Here is a 25,121-nt window from a genome sequence, read left to right on the forward strand (position 1 = left end):
AAAGTTACATTTAAGTATCGCAGCTGCATGTTCCATGTATGTTAACACCAAGTACTAAGCTACAGATAATTTTACTCCCTCTCAAAAGCCAAATTGTTTTACTCAGACTTAGAAATCCTCTTAACTTCAGCAGGGCTTGCCAGCTCTCCATTCTGACATCCTGGAAGCTTTTACTTCAAGGATTTGATAATGCTGTGACAACTTTAAGCAACCAGCATTCACTTGAGTTGCTGTGAATCACTGCTATAAAATTTCACCCTGTCAGTGTTCTATTAACAAAACTTTTTAATCAGAAAACTTTTTATGGGACTAACAAATAATCAGTGAACCAAGAATATTTAGAGATTCTGGTATGGGCAATTCCTAAATAACCACAGCACGGATAAAACATCTGGGTTATTCAGCATTCTGTTAAAAATGTACGGGCTATGGGTCTAAGTTTTACCTTTACCTATTTTGTCTTCCATAAAGAACCACGGACTCCACTTGACAAGATGAAAATTTCCCATGTTTTGTCTCCTTTAAAATGTTATTTGTAAGCAACTTCAAAATACTTATTTTAACATAAAAATAAAGGAAATAAATCAATTAATTGATTTTTTTCAACTAAGCTAACAACCGAAACATACCTAATTCTTTATCTATTACTGTTGGCATATTGGTTAAGATGCCTCACAAAAGTTTTACAGTTTTTGTTTTGGTTTGGGAAGTTTTTTGTTGGGTTTTTTGTTTGTTTCTTTTTTTGGGGGTTTTTGCTGGTTTCTTTGCAGCATTTCCTCAACCAAAATTGTGGAAGAAGCGCGGCACAGTCGTTTAGAAAACAATGGAGTAGAGCATAAAAACACACAGCACACAGAAAATCTGCACGTCCCTTTTCAGGGGGCAATTGCACTTTAAAACCTAACCATTAAGCTTTCTGATGCTAATAGCACTGTTAATAGGTTACATCCTTGTTATGTGCTACCAACTTATCTGATTACAAACACTTCATTTCTAAGCACCTTCCATCTGAGGATCATAAAGCACTTTAAAAACTTTAATGAAGCTTCACAGTGCTCCTGTGAGGACAGTATCCAGTATGAGCAGACATATACACGCACACACAGGCACATTAAGAGAGATGCTTACAGTTAGGGATTCTCTGTGCTCGTACCTCAAGTGAGACAGGAGAGTTGTGGGTTTTTTAATTCACGTTAAGCTGTAGTGTGGTTCTAGCAACAGCTCATCCTTTCTGACGAGCCTTTGATAAGAATCGATAAATTAGGCTTCAACATAAGTTACACAGGCATGCTCCAGTGTCCACTAGACAAACTGAGGTATCAACCGTACCCTCCAGTTGTCATCTCGAAAAGGAGATTTAGTCTGTCTGATCTGTTGATCCTTACTCAATTTTGAAAGCATTTGATTTCATACAGTCGTTATGCAAAACTCCCTGTTTCGTGAGCTGGTATTTCATCCCGAAGTCCTACTGTTTGATGCCATATCTTACTTATTTTGAAGGCTGCGCCCTCACCATCCTACAACACTGGATTCCACCTACTGGGCCTTCTACATTACCCATATGCATGTGGCAATGAATTTAAAACTTATTTTTGCCCTAGAAAGATCTTCATAGCTGATACTATGCAAGTAAAAAAGTCAATTCAGCTCCTCAACACAATTCATCAGCAGAAACCTCAAATATTAACAAGTTTCTCATAGCATGAATGCTTTCTCACCAACAGTCCTTTCTCCTGCTGGTGATGAATTTGGTTCCTGAAGTATGAGAGGCAAAAAGGCAGATTTTTTTTTTTCCCAAAGTGAACTGAAGTTTACATGCCCTCTATCCTACTGCAGCTCATCAGTTAGATTTCCCTAGACCTCCATCCCTCAACCCCAGAAGGGGGGTGCAGTAACAGATACAAGGTAACTGGAGTCCATTCCTTCCCCGGCTCCCCAGCCAGTCACCAGTTGACCAACTGACCTGGATTACAATCTGAGCAAGCACACCTCTCCAAGTTAACAGGGATCAGCAAGGTCCCTTTGTCTTTCCCTGAGATGCAAGTTAAAAGCATAACTCTTAGGGCAGCGACATTTATGTGAGGACTAAGTTACAGAGTTGCACAATTTCTATTAATACAAAGCAAGCAGAGAACCCCTTAAATTAAGAAACAGAATCAAGAGTTAACTATTCCTTGTGTGCTCTAACAACTGCCATATGATCTATTTCAAGAGAGCAATTAAAAACATAAAGGTTAAAACCAGGAGTTCAAGGTTTCCTGCTTCCTAGACTTGGTAATAACTAGAAACTTGACAAAGGCACCTCAGTACTGGATAATTTAAAAGTGATCTGAACTACCTTTTATTTTTTCTGAACAGAGAGAGATGTTGGAATGCCCAACACTTCTGAAAAGTGTAGACAATAGCTAAATCTGGCTGTATCGACTTTTTTTTTTTTAAAGTCTTCAGAGCAATTGCACATAAGGCATTGTGCAAGAGAGATGATCTTTGCTTCTGCAGAATTGCAAAACTTTAAAATGTTCAAGCATTCTTCAAGAACAAAATACCAATTCCTATGGAAAAGTAGGGTTTTGTTTCGGAGACTCCCCCCACCCCTTTAACATTTAGTGAGTAGTGAGACATTTTATGCTGCAGAATTGTGAAAACTGAGCTGGCAGGGGCTTTTAACTACAGTAACCAAAAGTGTAATGTAAATTCTTCTTCAGAGAAAAATACCATGACGAAAAGCACCCGACAAAGGAGAAGCTTGCTCTGTTTCTGAAAAGGTTAAGACAGCTTTTGCATCCCTTACACAAAGGCACCTATCAACACATTTTAGGAATGAAGCATACCATCATTATTGTTCAAAACTTATATTGCAACAGCGCTTTGGAGCCATACTAAAGCTTGGATCTCATTTGCATCTTGCCATGGGCAAAAGAAGGAACACGAGGCCTGAAAACTTTACAGCACACGAAGTTTAAGGACTATACATGACTTCAAGGCCATGCCAAAGTTCTGACGCTGTACATTAATGAAGTGCTGACAGAAAGATAATGAGTCAGAAGGAAAACTTCAATCACCAAACTTTGCAAATACTCACTTTTCCACTTATTTTTTCCTCTATATGCCACAATACCTTTCCTAGCTGTTCAGCCTATAAATAATCCATCACTATGCCTCCACATCTTCAATCTCCTCAAATGCCCTTTCCAAACTGGAGAAAGATGAAGCTTTCTAGCTGCCTTTTAACAAAGTTGTTCCATGAACAACGGAACTGAAAGTTCATTTCACCTCTACTTTACCACACTAATCCCAGTTTCCTGCACAGTCAGTTCTCCTTTGACACTTGACCAGCATATTGAGCCCTAAGCAGATCCCTTCCCATGACTTTTTTCCCCCATCTCTTCTCAGTACCTGGGCAAAAAATAGCATATGCTGCAGCTAATCCCAAAACACACATGATAATTAGCTATTAACAGACATAAGCAGGACAGATAATCTTTTGTTTCGTCCTGAAGCCCTTCTTTTAGTTGGGAAATTAATTTTGGTCTCTCCTCCAGGCAATTACTGAAGTTTAACATATTACAAGATTTAACATACATTTAACACACATAATTAACATTTAACATACATTACAACTGTATTGTAATTTCTTACTCCTCTGCCTCACTTGACCAAAACTGGATACGAGACTCCAAACTTACTCAGGAAAGATACAGACATGTAAAGCAATTGCATGAGACTTAACTACTCTAGGAACTGAAAGAATAGACCCCAAACATCTTCACCCATTCCATCCTCCTAATAGGTCTCCCTCTCCAGTTTCTAAAATCCTATATAAAATGCCAAAATATCAATGAAATAGGAAAAGTTTATCTGTTTTATGCAATTCTATCCATGCCAATGAAAAGATAACACTTCTTTCAAATAAACGTTCAGGGAAATGGTATAGAATATCACTCCACCCATATATACAGCAAGCAGTTACTTTCTAATTGTTATTTACAGTATGTGAATTACCATGCTGGTTAGATGATTGATTCAAAAGACCTTCTATCAACAGTAGCTGCTACTATGCATTTCAAAAGGAGTAATAACCTCATTGGTTAAAATCCTTATTTCCTTCCCCCTGTTTAAGCCTTGAAGCTTTAAACTGTTTAAAATAAATAGCAGCAAGCATTTTCATGTGATCAGGCTGGAATATTTAATGAAAAACTTATCCTTCCTGTCTATAAACACTTTACCACAACAGGACCCCTTCTTTATATGGAGCTTTTAAACATGTGTCGTAGTTCAGCCTCAGTCGAGGCCAGACTACGCAGTCTCTCTCTCGCTCCCCCCACCCTCCGAGAGAACATGGAGACAGAATGTAAGAAAAAGGCTTGAGGTTCGAGAGAAGGACAGGGAGAAAATCCTTAAAGTCACCATTATGGGCAAAACAGACTCGACTTGGGGAAAACTATTCATTTATTACTAAAACCAGCAAGATAACGAGACAGAGAACAAGCTAACCTCCCCTGATCCCCCCCTCTTCCCAGGCTTAACATTATCTCTACCACCTTCCCCCCAACCCCCGCCGAGCAGCACAGGGGGGAAGAGGGAATGGGGGTTACAGTCAGTCCGTCACACGTTGTTTTACGCCACTGCTTCTTCATAGATGAAAGAACTCCTCGCCTTCTTCCCCTGCTCCTTCATGGGGTCCCTCCCACGGGCTACAGTCCTTCATGAAACTGCTCCGGCATGGGTCATCTCTTCACGGGGTGCAGTCCCTCCAGAAGAGCTACCCCAGCGCAGGGCCTCCACGGGCCTCAGCCTTCTTCAGGCATCTGCCTGTCCCGATGTGGGGTCCTTCACGGGCTGCAGGTGGATCTCTGCTCCTCCATGGACCTCCATGGGCTGCAGGGGCACAGCCTGCTTCACCATGGGCTGCACCACAGGCTGCAGGGGAATCTTGGCCAGGAGCCGCATTACTCCTCCCCCTCCTTCTTCACTAACCTTGGCGTCTGCAGCCGTTCCTCTCACAAGAAAAATTCTTCACAACAGGCTGGCAGACACCTCTCAGGATCCTTTTTACATCTTATTCACATCTCATCTCCTCTCCACTCCTTGCAGCCGGGCTGGGCCCAGTCGGCTGCCCAGCGGGAGGCCAGAGGGTGAGGCCTGCAAGGCCCACAAGGCCCACGGGGCTTGTGCTTCCCGTTCTCTGCCCCTGCTCAGCTTCTTCACATCTTCTCTACTTTTTTTTTTCCTGTTCTCCCTTTCTTTAATACGTTATCGCAGAGGCGTTATCACGGAACATTCTGCTACCAATTGGCTCGGCCTTGGCCAGCAGCGGGTCCGCCCTAGGCCCAGCCGAGTTCACTGAACAAAGGGGAGCGACTTCTAGCAGTTTCCTACAGAAGCTGCCACCTTAGGCCCCTCCTCACTAAACAAAACCAGAAAAACGTGCTTCTACTGAAATTCAGTATATGCTACTCACTTTGGTTTAGTCTGCTCATGCAAAGCAGATTTCTTACAAATACTTATGACAAGTCTCACAAAAGACAAGGAAGATTTTTGTGCTGAAAGAGTTAGTCTTATTGTAGACCAATCTTCCCCACACACCTAAAGGGCAGCTATACTACACTTAAGATTTTTATATCTTTTTTTTTTAATTTATTTATGAGATAGACCAGTATCTCTCTACAAATTGTTCTAACTTGCCTTTAGTTTTAGTATGGGGCATTCAACCACTGGCCTGGAAACCTCTGAGCAGAGGAATTTCTGGCATTTTGGTTGGAGCTGGCACCAACCCATTTTCCTTTGTTCTCATTAAAGGAACCATAATATGCTAAGTTAAATAATTTTTAAAAAGCCAAAACCCCAAAATAAAAGCAGAATACAAAAGGAATGCATATTCAGTGGATTACTGTAAGAGAATATTTCCCTAATTTGACTCATTTTTCTAATAAAAGCATTATTTATTGCTGCAAAAAATCTGTAAACTGATCTTTCCAAGTGACTTGAACATCTTCCCTAAATAATTTGCCTTCATGTACAGCCCTTCAGCTTGAAATGTCAGGAAAGGAACTGCTAGCTATCCATGCAGAAAATTCTACAAGCTGTAGCTGTCACAAATATTCAAATGCATGCACTAACCTAAAAACCCTAAATACTGTCAACTTCGATGAAGGGCAAAGAGTTCAGCAAATTCCATCTATCTAGGTAAGAGTAAAAGAAATCATACCAGCTCTCCAGATCACAGCATGCCAGAGAAGCAATGTAGCTTAAAACCTCCAAAATATCTCTGTAAACAAATTTTTAATTCATACCATGTCAACCACACAGCACAGTATTTTTAGTCATAGAAAGTCAATCCTATCTTCTACATGGAATGAAGAGCTTGCTTTCCTTTCTTCCCTCCCCTTCTTTAACCAATAGTGGTCACTCCCTGAAGGGTTTAGATGGGATCTGTAACTTAGAACCAAGTTCTTGGACTTTGAGACCATTTACCTTTTTTATCCTTTAGCCTCTGGTACCTCAAAGCTATAGTGTAGAGTCACCAGATTTTTATTTCCTGGACACATGAAACAAGAAAAAAGCACCAACTCTAACATAATATACAACCATTACACGTTTTTTTCCCTTTCCCTCTTCATCCCCTTGAAAGGAAGATTCAACCATTAATGTAGGCGTATACACAAAAAAAAAAAAAAAACTACCAAAGACTTCATGAATGTATTTATTCTTTGGAGAGAATGAAGCAGGGGGAAAAGCACCAAGCAACTTAAATTGGATGCAAAAGGAAAAAAAAGAAAAAAAAAAAAAAAAAAAAAAGAAGTTTTAGGACTGTAATTCATACACATTTATAATGTCACTGACTTGCACTAACAGTCCAAAAGGTGAATCCTTAGCAAATCAAGACGCATGGTACTAACTTGGGGTAGATACCACAGAAATTAGTCTAAATTGAAATATATTTTTACATTAAGAATAAAAACAAAACACTAATTATGACATGGCTCAAAATTATTAACAGTCCTTAAATTATTTTGCTTGCTGTTCTTTTAAGTCTGTTACCTCACTCAAGTGCAAGATGTGATCCAACAGTTGGATCGAAATAGCAATGAAATGCTGAAGAGAGAGCAATGCCCAGCCACCCATATAAATGACACTTCAGAGGGCAGTCACCTTAGGCAGCTCCTGAGGAAGTGGCAACTTGGAAGAGTGAGGGACAACAACCACTAATCAATCAGATCTAAAAAAAAAAAAAAAAGACTTCTTGGACAATGAACTTGAGATGTCAATAAAGTGTCCAACAGATAGTCTGCTTCCTGGAAAGGGACTAGAATACAGGAGGTGGAGTGGGTGGTGGTGTCTGAAATAAAGAGGCTCTGGGATTTTAGGAATTTGGTCAGTATGCAAGTGCTCTCCCCTTCAAAATACAGTAAGCTCTGTAAGGCAGTGGTAAATCAGAATACACTCCTTTTCACTAGCAATCAGAATTATTACTAACTGTGATGACTAAAGAAACCGATAGTATCAAGGATAATATGTGACACTATCCACTCTGGGTATTTTGCAATATCATATTTATAAATCAAGCAAGCAAGAATAGAAAATAGACTTTTCTCATGTTTTGGAAAGACAACAAACAAATGAGTCTCCTGATCAGATGAGACTGCAAATTCAGAAGCAGGCTTTGTGTACTTCCTACGCAGGACAAATACAGATCTTGGGGAAGGCGAAATCCAAACAAACTCGCCTGCTTTTACCACAGGACATCTGGAAGAAAGCACTACAAAATCCCAGCGAAAAGCAGCGCCAAATTATTCACACTTAGAATGTACACTGTCCACAGTTTCCCCCCCCCAGTGCTCAGCAGCAGTTTAAGTTAAACACATTGAGATAGTAAGCGGGAACTTAACCTCCAAAGTTGACTTTTTTCTGTGTGATCTCCCACAGCTTCCCCCTGCACCCCCAACAGTCATCCGGCTTCTGTTTTTCCACATACTGAGAAAATACTTGCAAAATAACAGTACACTAATGCAGGATAGCTGAGGTACATGGAAAGCCTGTATCTGCCATGACAAAATAAAACATACAGTGCTATATGCTTTGCTACCTTCTGATTTATGTTTTGAAAAGAAACAAAAAAAAATAAAGTCATTGAGGAGGTGAAATGGGGAATCTTAAAAACCATGAAATGATTATTGAAAATATTTTCAAGACTAACTTGCAGAAGTGAACACTTAATTTTAAATTATTTTTGCTTAGAATACTCAGACTAGAGTTTTTAGGGTAATACCTCTAATTTTATGTACAAAAATTTCACAATATTTTAGTCTAAAATTCAAGTGGTAAAATATGGAAGACAATTGACCAAACTTTTGGCACTATGAATTGCTTAAGTATAAATTCTGTATATTTTTGTTACATTGTTCAGAAGTACTGTATTGTAAAGGGTGCAAGGCAGCTTCTGCTATACTGTTGACCTACCAGTCCTGTGGCTAAAACACAGCTGCCTCTACAGATACAGAATTCACCGCTGTCTCATCCGTTTCTACCCACTCAATTGCACAACAAAGGGCAATTCTTTTCTCTACGCCTCAGGTCCCCCTTATATACACAGGCAGAGTTGCCTTCAAATGCAAACTTGTCCTGCCACTCACTACACTGCAGGCAGTATAAGAACTTCAAGGTGATGAAAATATTCCCTAAACCTTAGTTGGACCAGTTTTCATCTTCAGTTTTAGTCTCATGCCCTCAGACACCCTTTCAATTCTTCAAGGACATAAAAGAAAAGAAAAAAAATTCAAAGTTAGAACTGCCCTACTCAGAAGCCAACACCAGAGCTAGCCTGAATTATTACTGGGACCGAAGCATATTCCGACATGCTAACAGAACTGCAATGCCAGTGTAGTGGCACGGCCACTACAGACAGAGCACATAGGTGGCTTGTTAGGATGTTGCACGGAGGACTTAGTGTTTGGGGAGATTTTTCTATGGGCTATTTATTCTACACAGAGAGAGAACAATCAAGCAATGATAAATCTACTATGCCTTTACTTTTGAACATAATTGCTGATGTTTTCAAGGAAAGATGTAACTTGCCACGAATTTCAACAGAATTTGGGGTGACACCTGAATTTAGGTACCCCAAATCTCAGCTGCTAATCTGAATTAGGATTTGGAGTCTACTTGGAAAATCCCAGCATAAATCTTCCAGGGGAAAAAAAAAAAAAAAAAACCAAAAAAAAAAAAAAAAAACCAAATAAAACTTCTGCATAGGCCGGTACTGTCAGTAAATCACATAGGTGGAATGACACTCAAGACAAATCTTAGTACCTTCTGTAATATGGAATGTCCTTAAAACATCAAACAAGGCCCCAGTTATGCAAGCATTTAGCTAATGGTTTACTTTAAATTTGGTAAATAACAGTATTTTATGCTACAGGGACAGAAGCTATGGCTAGGGTCCTTCATGGGATTTTAACATTGAAGAAACCCTTCAAAAGAATATGGCAGTACTCCGTAACAACGTCTGGCATTTTCACCAATCAAAGCAGACATCTTCAGGATATACCACTGCAGCCTTCTTATAGTTTTCAGCAACACTATAAAAGATTAGGATTGGCTAGTTTATGGCACTGTGGCAATGATATTTACATGTGCATCTAGTTTCGTCAGGTTGCTGAAAACAAAGGAAGACTGGTCTATTAACCGGCTCCTGTTATTTGAAGTACAAGGAAAGGCTGATAGAGCTTGTTTAGCTTTGTTTTAAAAATGAAAAAACTGAAGGGGGGGGATAATTCCACTATGTCAGCAAAAATAGAAGCAATTTTTAATGAAGACTGAGACTGACTTTTAGACACGCACGCTGCAAGATGAAAGGCAACTGACATAAATTGCAACAAGGAAAATTCTTACTAATTATTAGGAAATTTTCTCTACCATGATGGTGATCAAACATTGAAACAGATTACCCAGAAAGCCTCTAGAATAATCTTGAAAAGCCTGATGCAACTTAGAAGTTAGATCTAACCTTCAAATCTGTCCCTCCTTCAAGCATGAGATTGGATGAGATGACTTTCAGAGGTCCCTTCCAACTTAAATTATTTTATTAGTCTACAATTCATTTTCAGCTTAGATCATTTTAGCTATGGCTTTTTTTGAATTGTAGCATCACACAAATCCAGGAAGATACTGAATATTCCTGCTGAAATGTCAAAGAATCATGTAAGAGAACATTAGCAGATTTAAAACAACTCCTCACTGGTTGCAATCTCTTCCTGGCACTACTGCAATTTTAGAGGGTCTCATTAAGACCTCCTGCCTCAGAATCTATACATTAACTATAAAGCCAGGAAAAAGGCTCTCCAGTGCGTCTAACCAACAATACTTCGTAAATTATAGAACTGATCTTATTTTGTTATCTTTCTTACAATATGAATCACTTCCAGATGTACAAATTGCCAAGACAGGTGAACACTTTCTCTCCCACTACTTAAAAAACAACAGGTGAGGAATAGCCAGCTGAGTTACTTCAGACAGCAGTAACAGCTTGGCTTACCTTGCTAGTAAACATGAGCATGAACTTGGCTCACTTTCTGTCTGAACAGCTACTGTCAAACAGACCTCTCTGTCAGTCAGGAATAACATAACATTTACATTTTTCTTACAAAAAGGAGCGGTTTTTCATTACACAATCCCTTTCACTAATAGATCAAGGTGCAGAAGTTTCTGGTGGTGACAGCAGGGAATAATTTATTAGCACAGGCAGAGCTGCTAATTAGCACTAGTGTGCTAGAACTAGAAGCACAACCTCAATTTAAGGACTTGAGTAGAAATTTTTTTCCTACCCCAAAAGAGGTAGAACGAGAAGCTACTCTCTGCTTATCAACATAAGTTTGTTTTGGAAAGATGTTTCTTGAACAAAGTTGCCTGTTAATCTTTGCTCTAGCAGTGAAAAAGTAAAAGCCCTATCACAACTGGTAAGGCAGCAAGAAGTGACTGCCACGTAAAATGTATTTTGAAGGGAGATAGTATGGCAATTCAGGTCAACCTCTTCATAATGGATAAAAAATATGAGAAAACACCTCTACCAAAACATCTACCTGCAGTTAAACATAAGGATACTGATCTTTCTCCAAACCTTTCCTTTGGGAGGGAGGGAAACATATTAGCCACAAAATAAAATAATGTGGCCAAGTGTAACAAACAAACAATTATATCAGGTACCAGAGAGCTGAGAGGAGGGAGGATCTTACAGAGTACTTAAAAACTGAGAAGTAACAATTTCTCAAGGAGTCCATCCTCTGCCAGAGTAGAAGCACAGTCCAAGACAGCCATTATTAGCTCCACTAGTCCAGGCAGGCTCAGACCTTTTGAAGTATAGGTTTTAGTGTGAGTGGCAGCCCTCTCTGCTGCACAACCATGACAGTTTTGTGACACAGGTGCCATGCATAAATTACAGACGAGCATGTCCATTCTGTATTTCACTGATACTATGGATTTTGAATGAGTAACTTCTCTTCTTCATAATTAGCTTCAATTGAAATCTATTCTATTCATGTTGTAAAATGATCAGTTGAAGATTTATAAAGACCTTGTACACAGTCTAGCAGGATAATTCCTCTCCACAAAGTTGACAGATACCAGCAGACAGCTGTTCTCAGGTATCATCTAGAGTTGAATAAAAAAAAAATCTTAAAATGCTGCAACTTTAGTATAGTAAGTCTGCCTGAAAGAACTGTTCAATACAGCAAAAGAAAGGTTTGTGAGACTCAAGCAGGTGGGGTTTTTTTAATACTAGAAGGTACTCTTGCAACGTCAAGTTTTTATCTCTGAGTCAAACTGAGTTGAAATACTCTGTGGCATTTCAGAAATAAAGTGACAGAAGTCATTCATGGATGCTGGCTCCTTGTCATCCATCACGAAGCTGTACTTTAGCAAAGGAAATTTCACATGGAACTGAAGCTAGGTAAGAACTACTGCTTCCACTCTAAGTTTCTCAGAACTATCTTTTTATTTCTATTCTTTCATTACCCATTCAACCTTTGAGTCCCTTGGAATGCAGTTAACTATTAAGAAATTGCTGGGCTTGCCTGGGACATTAACATCTGCAGACTGTTCCAGCACTCTGGTGCAAGTTAGCTCCCTCACAAGTCAGTTCCTGAAACTGTATCTTCTGAATCCTTCCTCAATAATCTCAGTACGGAGTTACCCAGATCAAGCTGCCTATGAAATGCAAGTAAATTAACATGGCCAACTTTTCAGAAAAGCAAATTGGAAGCACTTAAAAAAAAAAAATCCCCCTCTGCACAGCTGTAGAGGCAGTAAAGTCTAGGAAGTCTGATGAACAGCTGGAAAGGGAAGGAAGCATGTTCAGCTAGTGCAGCTATTTTTGTAGCAAATGTCTAACTCTGCATTGAAACTTATGATCTACTTTTCACTACCAAGCCTCAATTTTATTTCTAACCATCTAAGAGAATAACAGTAAACACAGGTACACAGAATCACAGAATAACTGTATATAGAAGGGATCTCTGAGATCATCAATCTCATTCCTCTGCTCAAAGTATGGTTAACTACAGCAGGTGGCTCGAGGTTGTGTCCAGCTGGGTTCTGAATATTTTAAAGGATGAAGAAGGCACAACCTTTCTGGGCAACCTGTTCCAACCACATTTCATGCTTTAAGGAAAAAAAAAAAAAAAAAAAAAAGGTTTCTTCCTTATGTTTGAGTGGAGTTTCTTGTATTTCAGTTTATGCCCATTGCCTCTTGCCTCTTCACCAGGCCCCATTGTGAAGAGCTTGGCTCAGTCTTGCCCAGTTCCCTCACCAGGTATCTAGACACATAGATAAGATCCTCCCTCAAGTTTTCTCATCTCAAGGCTAAACAGTCCCAGCTCTCTCAGCTTCTCCCCTTATGTCAGATGCTCCAGTTCCTCTCTGTGGTCCTCACTAGACCTGCTCCAGGATGGCAAATTAATCCCTAATGCAAGTAAGTAATAATGGAAAGAGGCAATTTCAGATTTTTTGTTTTCTTCTGAGATCTACAGCAAAAGATTTGAAATCAATGCATCTTTTTGGAGTCACTTAAGAATATAAATTACTTATCTTTTGCGTGACTATCATTTGTTCATCTCAAATGCCAGATCAATGTCACTTACAGCAAGAGGTAAGCTCTACCAAGGCAGACAATTTTGTTCGGTAGTTGAAAATTTGAGATTGTGGGTAGAAGAAGATTCAAGTGATTGATTTAAGAGCAATACTCAATAGAATGTTGTTGGCATTGTGCTCTAGTTGCACAAAACAAGTATCTTCGTCTCTCAGTTGCATTACCAAAATTGCACCTTTAGACTTCCATCAAAATATTATCAACATTATTAGCAATTATACTCCTCAGGGCAGGATCTGTGTGACAAGACGCTAGATGCCACCTGAACAGAAACTTATTAGTTAAAAAACCAAAAATCCTGTTTATCACTAGGCTTATATTCTCTAATAACCACAGTTTTGGAGAAGAGAGAGAGAATGTTGTTAGGCCACTTGAAAAGCTCCAATTGGAAATCAGGTCAACTGTAAAGTAATTCTAGCTTCCACTTGCACCTAAAATAAGACAGCAATCACGAGGCTACGATAAATCCAGTACAACATCTATCAGTATTCACTACAATAACGTGTTTCATTATACTACCAGAAATCTAAAGAAATAACTCAGAAGAGCAGAAATCTAACTCCTACTTTTTATTTCTGCACTGATTTATCTTCCGGAACTTTCAGAAAAGTTTCTGCTTCAACGAGCTTTGTACCTTTTGGTACCACAGTAAGTTGGGCAGTCTGAATAGAAAGAAATAGCAGCAATTACTTTGAGAAGTTTGGCTCACATTCATGGTGGAAAGAATGTGCATGTTCAGCACTAGAACTCCCCTGAACTCATCTTGGCTACCTCAGAAACGGCCTCTCACTGTTGCAGAGACAGTGAACTTACAGTTGCTAGCTTAGCTAAAAGGCAAGCAAGACTTTGACCCCAAGTCAAATCTCAGCCTTTCTGCAACAAGTGTGCTGCTGAGCAATGAGACCTTCCTCCTCCTCATGAGAAGACATCCAATTAAAGGGCCGGGGGGGGGTGGGGGGGTGGGGGGGGGTGGGGAAGAGTCTCCTGTGCTGTGGATTTTCCAGAGGCCATGATCTTGCTTGCTCCAAAAGGCAGGTCAGGAAAAAGAATTAATTATGACATCAAAGTTGAATTACTATTGCATTAACTAAAGAAAATAACATGGAAGACAACCATTACTGCAGTATTTCTAGGACAAAGCTCTGTTCTTTCCGTCTGAACAAAAACTCACCAAAAAACCCAGCCATTACTGGATTTCATTTTGAAGTCATATGAAAAAGCCATTTTCTACATGCCGTTTGCTAACGGAAATCTGTCATTTTCTTCTCTGATCAAGCTTTCCCTAAAGCACTGCGTACCAGCATCTTAAATTGTTCATCCTAGAAAGAGCATTTTGTTTACAATTTCTCTTCCTTTAATAAAATGCGTTCTAATGAAATAAGGCTCTTATTTCAAAGAGGACCAATCTACCACGTGCACACCAAAAGGAAGGCCCTGGTTCTATTATATTTCACATTATTCCAGTGAAGAAGAGTTGTATAAAAACTTCATGTACAAATGCACTACCTCAGCACCAAACTTCCAGAATTATTATCCCTTTTACAACAACTCCTGATTTACCTTCTGAAATTGCAATGTGTATTTCTATGCTTTTAAACGTAAGGCAAGTCAACATCCTGCTTTTTTTTTTTTTTCAGCCACCATCCACTATTATATGGATATTTAAGGAACCGAAAGGGCAAGCACCAAATGAACAACCAATGCTTCCAGCACATTTAAACATGAGTGCTTCACACCATTTACTATGGTAAGGCCCTTTTTAAATAAATGTGTGACTCACTGTTTGTTTTCTTCACCAGGAGGTGGAGTCTTGCCATGCCCCTCCATTACAAAATCCTCATGTTCCATCTGCAAAGGCAAGCATTGCAGGTCAGAAATTGGTGGAGCAAAACACGCATCCCCTAAAGTGGCCCTTTTCCATATGCAGCGCCTTAGGACAGCCACTTTATCATAGTGGCTGGTCCAGAACAGATCATGTAGTTTCTTAGAAACATACGTACATCTCCAACCCCATTGCTATGGTATCATTTCACATCACAATTTTCAGAAAATCTTACAAGGGAAAAAGAATGATTTAATGGCTACAGCAGAAGACTATCAGACTATAAGTACTAAGTTTTGCTCTGTTATGGACTTCCTTTGTCATTCTGAATAAGGATGGCTTCTACCACTCCTTCCTTATATATGAAGCAGGAATTTGTAAAAAGTTAAGTTTATCAACCTATCTGGAAAAAAAAAATCAGAATTCTCAAATAAACTTATTAACCACAGACAGAAACTGTTGTGAAAGCAGAGTACTTCTTGTGAAAAAATAACTTTTATATGAAAAAGATACTTTCACTGCACATGCAAAGCTTAGTTAGCAGGGTAAAAAAGAGGCCTAAGGGAAGCTCAAATAGATGCTGTTCCAATGACAACATAAGGTAGGCATTTCCTTTGGCTCACATGTTAAAAGATTCCAAGGGCACTAAGGAAGTTTTCTGTTTAATTGTTTGCTTTAAAAATACATTTTTAGCATACATTTTCAGTAATTTCTTTGGCCAGAAAGAAGAATTACATTATATTGGATCATTAATTAATTATGCACTCTTAATTTAATTACTTCATTTGGCTAGAATTTCTTGCACAGGTAGCAAAATATTCTTCTCTTTATAAAAAAATTCAACACATGCACTTAGTTTTTTACGTAAACATCCAGATCTACAGTTAGCAATGCTCTACTTCATGTGAAGCCAGCAAACAGGCCACACTGCAATACTCGATAAGCCATACAACAAAACAACTAAATCATAATCACACACAAATCCAAGATTCACTACATTAAACTGGAAAAAGCAGAGAAGCACTATTAGTCAGTAAAGATAACATGATTTAGTCTTTGAAGGAGTAAAAAAAACCCAAACCAAAACAAAATCCAACAAACAATTTTCCTTGTGCCCCTAACCTCCATCCAAACGAGTCATGTTTACTAATTTGTACCTTGATCCTGTTGATAGGTCAAAAATACTGAAAAAAACCCACTATCTGCATATTGACATCTAACAAGGATAACAGAAATTATGTTATTTGCCTGCACAGACACAGCCCTAAACAAAACCACAAATTAACTGAGAAACTGATGAACTGGTAATGACATACAGAAGACAGACAGTCACTCAAATACCTATAAGGTAACTTCATATTTGTAAACACGTACCCATGCAACTCACAGTCAAATCAGTATTTTCATTTAAAAGCAATATTTGAAAGCAAGAAGATTTTGCATTACTGTTCTGTAAATAACTTGGACTTTTATCCATGCATGCATTCCCACCATACTGGACACACTGAAATGTATTTGTACCTCAGTTTGTATCTGATTCTCCAGAGCTCTAACATCTGGACACAAAACTCTCTAGCTGAAGAGAAAGGTATTCATTCCACTAATTCTGTTGTTGGGCATGTTGAAACACAAGAGTGACAACTGGTAAAACAGCTACAGATTTGTGGCCACATAGCAAAAGAGCATGGTTCTGTGAGTGAGGGTAAATGTTTAAGAGCTGCTCTTACATAACCTGAGATCAGGAGGTATTTTAGCCTGCTACTGGTATGAGACAAGGGCAATTCATATGAATAATTTGTGGCCAGTACTGGGAAGAAAGATGAAATACAGCACCTGGGAGTACAGAAGCACTACATACAACATACACAGTGCTAAACTAACAAGATTCCCATATAAAATAGAAATTCAATTTAATGAAGCTGTAGAAAAGGAGAGATCATAAAAATTGAAGTATAAAATGGGAATAATTTTAAAGCCAACAAAAACTTAGAAAGGAACAAAAGATTATTTTATTAGATCATAAAGAAGAAATTTGAATGATAACTGGAATAACTAGTAGACCACCATTAGGACAAGGCAATTGCTGAAGTACTGCCAATGAAACTGTTGCTCTAATACAAATTTTATATGAAGAATGCTAGTGACATAGCTACTCCAGACACATCATCATCTAGCATGCATACCTATAAAAATTACCATTTGAAAGAGAAGTGGGCAAACAAGAACAACAAATTGCCTGAGTTAGAAACAAGATTGTAGGTCCACGCACAACCTGTTTTAAAGTAACTAGAAAACCCCATCTCCTTTAAGACATGTTAATCAGCTTGCTATACTTCAGACAGTAGGCAGATGTATCTGAAATTACTAAAATCAGCATTACAAAAAACTGAAGAAGATATGGTAGGATTATGTCAGCACTGAAAAAAAGAGCTGAGTTTCTTGTAACTTAAGAGAAATGCAAGGACAAAGTTTCTCACAAGAAGTTGACCAAGAAAACTAGTCAGAGAAAGTACCCATGAACACGGTTCAATACACAAAGTAAAGATTACTTGGTAGGTTTTCATTGATAAAAAAGCTAACAAAATGCATCAAGACAGTAAAAGAGGACATGGGAACTTTAAGAAATCAAGTATTAGTGAACTAGAAAGAATATCTCTTTTTAGAATGGAAGAACAACTAGGTGGGAAAAGCTTGTCTGGTCATGCTCAGAGGATAATGGTTACTGTGTTGTATGCTACTTGCAGGCTGGTATCAAGTGGGGTGCTGCAGGGGTCTACCCTAGGACACGTCCATTAAACAACTTTCTCAATGTCTTGAAGGGCCAGCACTGTGTACTCTGGTCAGATTTTTAAGATAATAGTTAAAGGGGGTGAAGAGGTTCAGTCAACATACCCAAGGGCAGAGCTGCCATTCACATGGACCTGGACAGGCTGGAGGAACGGACACTGCAGCAACTTTATGAATTCAAAAAGGACAAACACCTGAGAGGCCCTGGCAATGATACAGGCTGGAGACTGACCAGTGAGTAGTTCTGTGGAAAAAGGCTTTGCAGACAGCAAGCTGATCATAAGCCAGCGGGAAAGGTCAACTGTATCCCAGGCTTTATTAAAAAGAGCCTGGCCAGTAGATGAGGGAATTGATTATCACCTCTACTCAGTGCTTATTATTCCAGATACGGTTTTATGCACCACATTTTGAGCCCTCCAGTACAAGAAATACATCCATAAAATGGATGCAATCCGCCACCAAGATGCTTAGTGAGCCAGAGCACTTGATCTGTGAGGAGAGGTTGAGGGAGCTGGGCTTGTTCAGCCTGGAACAGAGATAGCTTTGAAGAGAGCTAACAGCAGCCCATCTATATCTACAAGGAGGTCAGCAAGGAGTCAGGCTCACCAGAGTGAAGAACTGTACCTGTAACAGGCAAGAAGTAATGAGCTTAAGTTGAAACAAGAGAAGTCCAGACTGGATATAAGATTTTCACCACGAGGACAGTCAAGCATTAGAACATATAGCCCAGAGAACTTTTGCAGTCTCCTTGTTAGAGGGTTTTCAAGGCTAGAGTGAATTAAATCCCTCGTAACCTGGTCAGACTCACAGCTTACTCTTTGAGCAGGAGATAAGACTAGAGATCTTGTGAGGTCATTTCCAACCTGAATTTCCTACAAATCTTGTGAACACGAAAACAGATTCAGTTTAATGTTGAGAGGTAATACATAGGAGAAAAGAAACCCTACCAAATTCCCAATGCAGCAAGAACCTGCACTTCAGTGTCGAAAAGTCTAAGAAAAAGATCTTAGAAAGTTACATAATCATAAAACCAAAAATAAAACAACCACCAAGAAAAACTAAACTACGTCAAACAGTAGTAGAGAAAGAAATACTGAAATGACTGTAGCAGAGCAATAGTATGTCCTCTTTTAGAACACTGTCTATAAGTACAGACAGTGAAGGCTTAAAATCCCTCCATAACACTCTAAAAATACGAGAGGTCAGATTAAAGAAAGGTCTGAGGCAGAGAGAAGATTTTACAGGAAGAAAATTCAACATTTGGGCTACAGATTTCCCTCAATGGAAGACAACACGCGACTGAGGCAAACACAAAGAGTTTGACAGTGTTGTATCAAATATCACCCCTTTGCTGCCATAATATAAATAAAACCTAACCCACTCACAAAAATAGAAGGTAAGTGGGTATATAATTATTTGAAAAACATACTATTAAGCAGATAAAAAATTAGTTGTTGTACAAACAAACTACAACACCAAATTTCTCAAGTCCTATGGAATTTATGCTTTATATGTCTACATATATGAAGATGTATTTGTGTATTAGAGAATTACAAAACAATAGCAATACAAGTTTTTGCCAATAAAATAATTTTTACAAAGTGAAAGGGGAAGGTGTATATATATAAAGATCATTCCACAGGCCTGATCCAGTGCAGCAATTTTTGCATTCCCCTTTTTGTAGAACCTTGCTGGTAATTTTTTATTGCTTGCCTGCATACGTTAAACAATTTCATGATCAGTGATCTATATTTTTCACTGAAATTTGTTGGTTTTAAAATTTCTGCTAGAAAATGTTATAGTTGATTTAGTGTTCTAAAAATTCTAGAATAATCTTATAAAGTAACATGCCTTTCCAGCTTTTCCTGACATTAAGAAGTAAGAATCGCTTTACTGGGTAGTTCATCTTAATTCAAAGAGAGGTATCTGACAAAGAACCTTCTGAAAACAATTAATGAGCAAACTGTCCCAGTAAAATTACATGGACATTGTTTACATTTTCCTAAAATTAATTCTTAGATGCAGCTATCTATTCATTAGTTATTTTTGTGATAAAAAAAAAAGTATTCAAAAATTAAAATATTTATTTTCCCAATGACAATAGTAACATCCCATTGCAGAAAGGATGAGAACACGATATTTTAAGTTTTTGATCACCTAAGGGTGAACTGAAGAGAGCAACAGTACGTAATAGCCACAGTTAGCTGAAAATATTCTTCTTTTTCTCCCCCACCCACAGTTCTTAGAAAATTCCTATTCACATTACTTCCCCACAAGTCTCTCAGTTTCTCTCCACTCTATCACCACTGTATTATGCTGGAGCCCAGAGTCCTCATTAAGTTTCAGCCATACACAGTACACAGCGACCACAACAGATTCAGTTAACTGCATGCACTTTGAGAAGCCATATTCAAAGCCTTCAGTCTCCCTTGACTTACGCCATACGTAGGAAAAGGCAGTTGTTCTGAATATGCAGAAAAAGAGTGGAAGGTGGACGCAAGACAAAACTCTTGTACCTATTGTATTCCTCCCAACGAAAGAAGAAAATGTGGAACGGCCGAAGATCCAAGACACTTTAGTTTCTCCAAAAACGACTGCAGAGGGAGCCATTGATTCCAAGAGGAGGAATCAAAGGAAGCGCACTCCACACCTGTTTCTCCTGGCAAGCAATGGAGAAGGCTTCAAGATTCTGGCAGCTGGAAGCAGGAACCAGAAATAAACCTTTAAACAGCAGGGGGGAAGTCAATAGAAAACTTGCGTTTTTAAAAAAAGGAACCGCAAGTTGTTGAATTCCACATTTTATTATTTCATTGCCTTTTTTTCCTTAAAAATCCAGGCACCTATGAATATCCAAATTTTGACAAAAATTTATATGTTGAGTGTTCTAAATAACAAAAGACAAATTGTTTTATGTAGGCGAAAAAAGCTATTCACAATTAAACACGCAATACTTAGTTTTTAGAAACTGAAATATATCACAAGGAGCTTAGACATAATAAACCATTACCTTCCTTTGCAGAAGCACAACACCTGTTACTACAGTTTCATACTACTCTTTCTAAAAATATCTCCAATGAGACCCTAATGGATTTGATTAATGAGTAAACCTAATCTGGAGTTCCTAGATAAAGTCAGCCACACTTCGAAGGCCCAGAAAGTTTCAAGGGCAAAAGCCTCATGTTTCCCAAATCCTGATGTCAGAAAGCACATTTTCGTTAACAAGATTCAACACCTTCATTAGATATCCTAGCCCACCAAAACTGAACTGAGCATAAGAGAAACCAAGCATTTCATCAGGAAAAAAAAAGACAGATGCTTGTAAGAAATTCTGTTATGGAAAGCTATTAATTTTAAATAGTATTTTGTCTTTTTGTCTTCATAAGTTACAGAAATACACTAACGCAGCTTCATCAGAGAACTATCACTACCTTTTCCCTCTCATTCAATAGTTCTTTTTCATGGCTGTGATTTTTTTTTTTCTTTTCTATTTTACAAAAAAAAAAAGATTGCAACCAGCCACCTGAGTGAATAGGAGATGAAGACTCTTTAAAAAAAGATTTCTCATTCGTTAGCATCTCAAGCACGCATGATCTGAAAACTTTATCTGGCATACAACTAGTCTCCAGTGAGGATCAGCCAAGGTCAAAAGCTGCCTTCTGCAGGTTGTGGCAATTTATTTCCAGTGCTCTATGTTACCTGCTAATTTTAACACAGTCTGCCGGAGGCCCAGCTTAAGACTGATAAAGTTGGTCTTTTGCCACAACTACTGCTTTAACACCATCCCAATCATCATCAGCAACAGCGCTACTGTAAACAGGCCATCAGCATTTCTTTTGTCTCAGTAATACTTGCTTTAAGTAGAATTGCACAACCTAATCTTAAAATCCAAGCCATCAGCCAGTAGTCACTACTGCTAACAGTGGTGGAAACCCTGTATGTGCCCAGCAGTTAGAAGGACTTGTCAGAAATCTCTGAGACAATTTGAGATCTAACAGAAATATAACCACTGCTACAACCGAAAGGAAAGCACCTGTCTGCCTGGCTTTATTATGAGCACTTTGGACAAACTTCATCGGGGAAAGTTTTACTCATTAGTAACAGATTAATTAAACTTTTAATTTAGCTTCTTTCAATAAAAATCAATGCAATTTAGCTGCAAACACTTTAATAATTTTCTTCATAATAAATTAGTGTCAAACTAGCATCTCAAAATATGCCTAAATAGCACAAGTTGGTGAGCAAAATCAGTCCCAAAATATACTTTTTAGATTAAACCTTAATTTCAGTACACAGGTGTAAGCATAAAAAAAAAAAAAAAAAAAACCAAACCGCCTTAGAAATAGTTATTTAAACCTTAAAAAAAGAAAATAATAGAAAAAGCCAGCTCCTAAAATGAGAAAGAGCAAAGTATTTTTCAGAATCACACACAGGAAAGTCTTGCAGACAAGGCACGCGTGAAATGTTATCTGACTTTTTGGTCTCTTTCAGGATTTTGTTGAATTGTGCAGCATTATGATGTTACTAAATTTTCATTTGAACCTATTTCTACCTTTTCCCCCCTCCATTTTGTCAAAGCTCAATCTCAGTATACAGAAAATACTAACACAAAATGTGAACCATCTCCTAGCCTACTCACAATTTTCTTGACGTTTCAGTGTTATTACCATCACGCAGTCCTAACTGGTTTTCCTGTTAGTAAAAAGGGAAGTGAAAACTAACGTAATCCTACTGCTAAGTCACATATCACATTCAGTACTCCCTGCTAATCATTTTGAATGCTAACACACTTAAACCACATATAATTACTTTTAAAAATCACTAATCTAATAGCCATGTTTGGTATACGCAGTCTAATGGTACTTTAATTCCTGACTCAATGAAGTGTTACAACATTAACTATAAATGCCAACATGTTAACATACACAATCATTAAAATGTGCATCATCATTATAGAACAATAAGACTGTTATCAATGGCGGCTCAATTAATCATTAAGAATAGAGAAGTTACGTAGCTCAGAATATATAATTTGTTTCACCTATATAAGCACCAAACCTGCAGCAATGGTTAAAAGACTTGAAATTTTGCTTCTGCCTCCAACTGTCACTAATCACCCGCAATTGCAAAAATAACCTATGGCCCATTTCCTATCTAATTTTTAAAATGTTTATGTTATTTAATATTTTGTTAAATACCCAGGAGCTCAACATTAATTCCCTGCTAAGCTTAAAACAAATAGTTTTATGAATATCATGAAAATGACAGTCACACTTGGGAAATACTAAAAAGGTCAGGACCCCAGCCAAATTTTATACTGCAGATATAAGAAAGTTTACTTAAATAAAAAAATATTTTTAAAACACACTACTTAGCTGTAAAGTATTTCAAATGGAACAGCTCACATACACATATATGCACAAAAACAAAACACCATGTGAATCTTGCTCTGAAGGCAATTTGGACTACCTAGTTGTTTGCAACAAGATACTGTTTTGCCGGTAACACCTTCAACCACCAAAGATGTTTAAGTCATTCAAGTTATGGCATGACAGGATGTCTAGAAATGCCATTTGAAAACTTCAACTCTGAAGCTGTGAAGGCAGCTTTGAATAATAGTTCAGCAATCTCCGACACAGAAAGAAACAAAATGCATAAAGCATTCTGAACATAAGCAAAAGCTGTCTCCTTTTTCTGCACCACAGCTGATGATGAACTCCATCCATTTCTGAGCATGCTCTGTACGTACATAGTACGTATGGATCCCAGAAAAACCTGAATTTAGTAAGACATGAGTAATTCTCATCTTTTATTTAACTATCTTTCTGTATTATTCTTCAGCTAAAGTTCATTAGCATTTCACAAGCCGTTAATTCTTGCAAACTTCTGCAACTTTGGAAAAAAAAAAACAAAACCAAACTTTTACACTTCCATAACATGTCTTTTACACTCTCCATTTAGGGGAAAAATCTGACCCGAAAGCCCTTGAAAACTTCAGCCCTCACCACTACTTCGAACAGCCACTCATGTGCAGCCCAACGACTATTTAGCCAAATCATTTTACAGTTAATTTACTATTTATGGTACAGACACACATGAACACGTTATAGCAGTTTAAACTGACATCTGTAAGTGGTTGTTATTTTGATATACACATTGTTAACCACCCTGCTGAGAGAACAGAGAAAACATGTTAACTGCTCTCTTCCACTTAGAGTAGAAAGCTATGTGATGCGTTGCCACAAAAGGACAACAGGCACAAACAACTGGAAGTTTTTAATAGCTCAGGAAAGCAGACGATAATCAGAATTACTGAAAACTAAATTACACTTTTGCATTACACATTCAGTCACCTTCACTGCCACAAATACTGTTTTCTGCTGTTTGTTAGGAGTGATTGAAAGTGATATAAACCAGGCACACATAAAGAGGTGCTGAGATTACTCTGTCTTAAGAGATCTGACCAGACAGGCAAGGAAGAGAAAGACAATCTAACTTTCTCTTCTGTGTTCACAGAACAGAAATCTATTGTGTGGATTCTAAACACATAGACACATAGAGATTGTATAATTTTTCCAAATTTCTCAGGATTATTAGAATTGTTAGATATCTGATAGACCACCAAAACCATTAACACACCCACTTATCTCTGAGGCAGAACCTAAGCTTTTCTTGCTTGCACACATTACAACTTGCCCTCAAACCAAAAACTCAAACACAACAGGAGTAACTTATTTCTCTAGGAATCACATGTGGAAACTCCGTACCTGTTGAAACCTACCAATACGATTTCAGAGTACTTCTGTAACGTGTCTTAGCAATCTAATTCCACACAGGCTTACTGCGTCTGTAGGCAACGATTAAATTTTCCCCTCTTCATAATATACCATCTTGTCTGTTCACCGAGACATTTGGACCGTAGACTTTAGGCAAATGACAGGAAATACCGACATGCTTTTAATGTTGCTTTTACCCTCCGGGGAACGGATATTGCACAATGCCTTTTTGCAAAGTTCAAGTGTCCTTAGTTATCCGTGCACCTACTGTAATGACAAAGACCATCACTACTCTTTTTAGTGTCAATAATAATAGTAACAAAAATGGTCTTCTCCACAACCTCATACCCACTTCTTCAACATTCAATGAGAGAAGAAAGAAATTTGAGGAACTGAAACAAATTCATACCCATCTAGTTCACAAACTGAAAATGAAACTGTCCTTGTAAGGTCATGCAAATATATGAAGCCTTGCAAATGTATGAAGTCAACAAGACCAGTGAGTTTTACACCTTTCAATGACTCAGCCAAACCATCAGACTACAAATTATTTGGAAATAAGCTTTTATTGTCCATAACTCAATTTTTTTTTCCCAAA

General features: G+C 38.2%; 1 protein-coding gene across 10 annotated transcripts in view; it reads right to left on the reverse strand.

Annotated features, from left to right (window-relative positions):
* The window catches only part of TNRC6B (trinucleotide repeat containing adaptor 6B), a 149,456-nt gene that overhangs the window by 92,351 nt on the left and 31,984 nt on the right, over positions 1 to 25,121 (reverse strand). For 8 of the 10 annotated variants that reach the window (XM_086752498.1, XM_086752587.1, XM_086752580.1 and 5 more), the window contains one exon: positions 14,922 to 14,989. The exons of the other annotated variants lie outside the window; for them this stretch is intronic. In XM_086752498.1, coding sequence (XP_086608624.1) covers positions 14,922 to 14,989 — 68 coding nt within the window. The remainder of the gene's footprint in view (positions 1 to 14,921; positions 14,990 to 25,121) is intronic. 10 annotated transcript variants of the gene reach the window in all.

This window comes from Chlamydotis macqueenii, chromosome 1 (assembly GCF_036417535.1).
Source record: "Chlamydotis macqueenii isolate bChlMac1 chromosome 1, bChlMac1.mat, whole genome shotgun sequence".
Lineage (NCBI taxonomy): Eukaryota > Metazoa > Chordata > Aves > Otidiformes > Otididae > Chlamydotis > Chlamydotis macqueenii.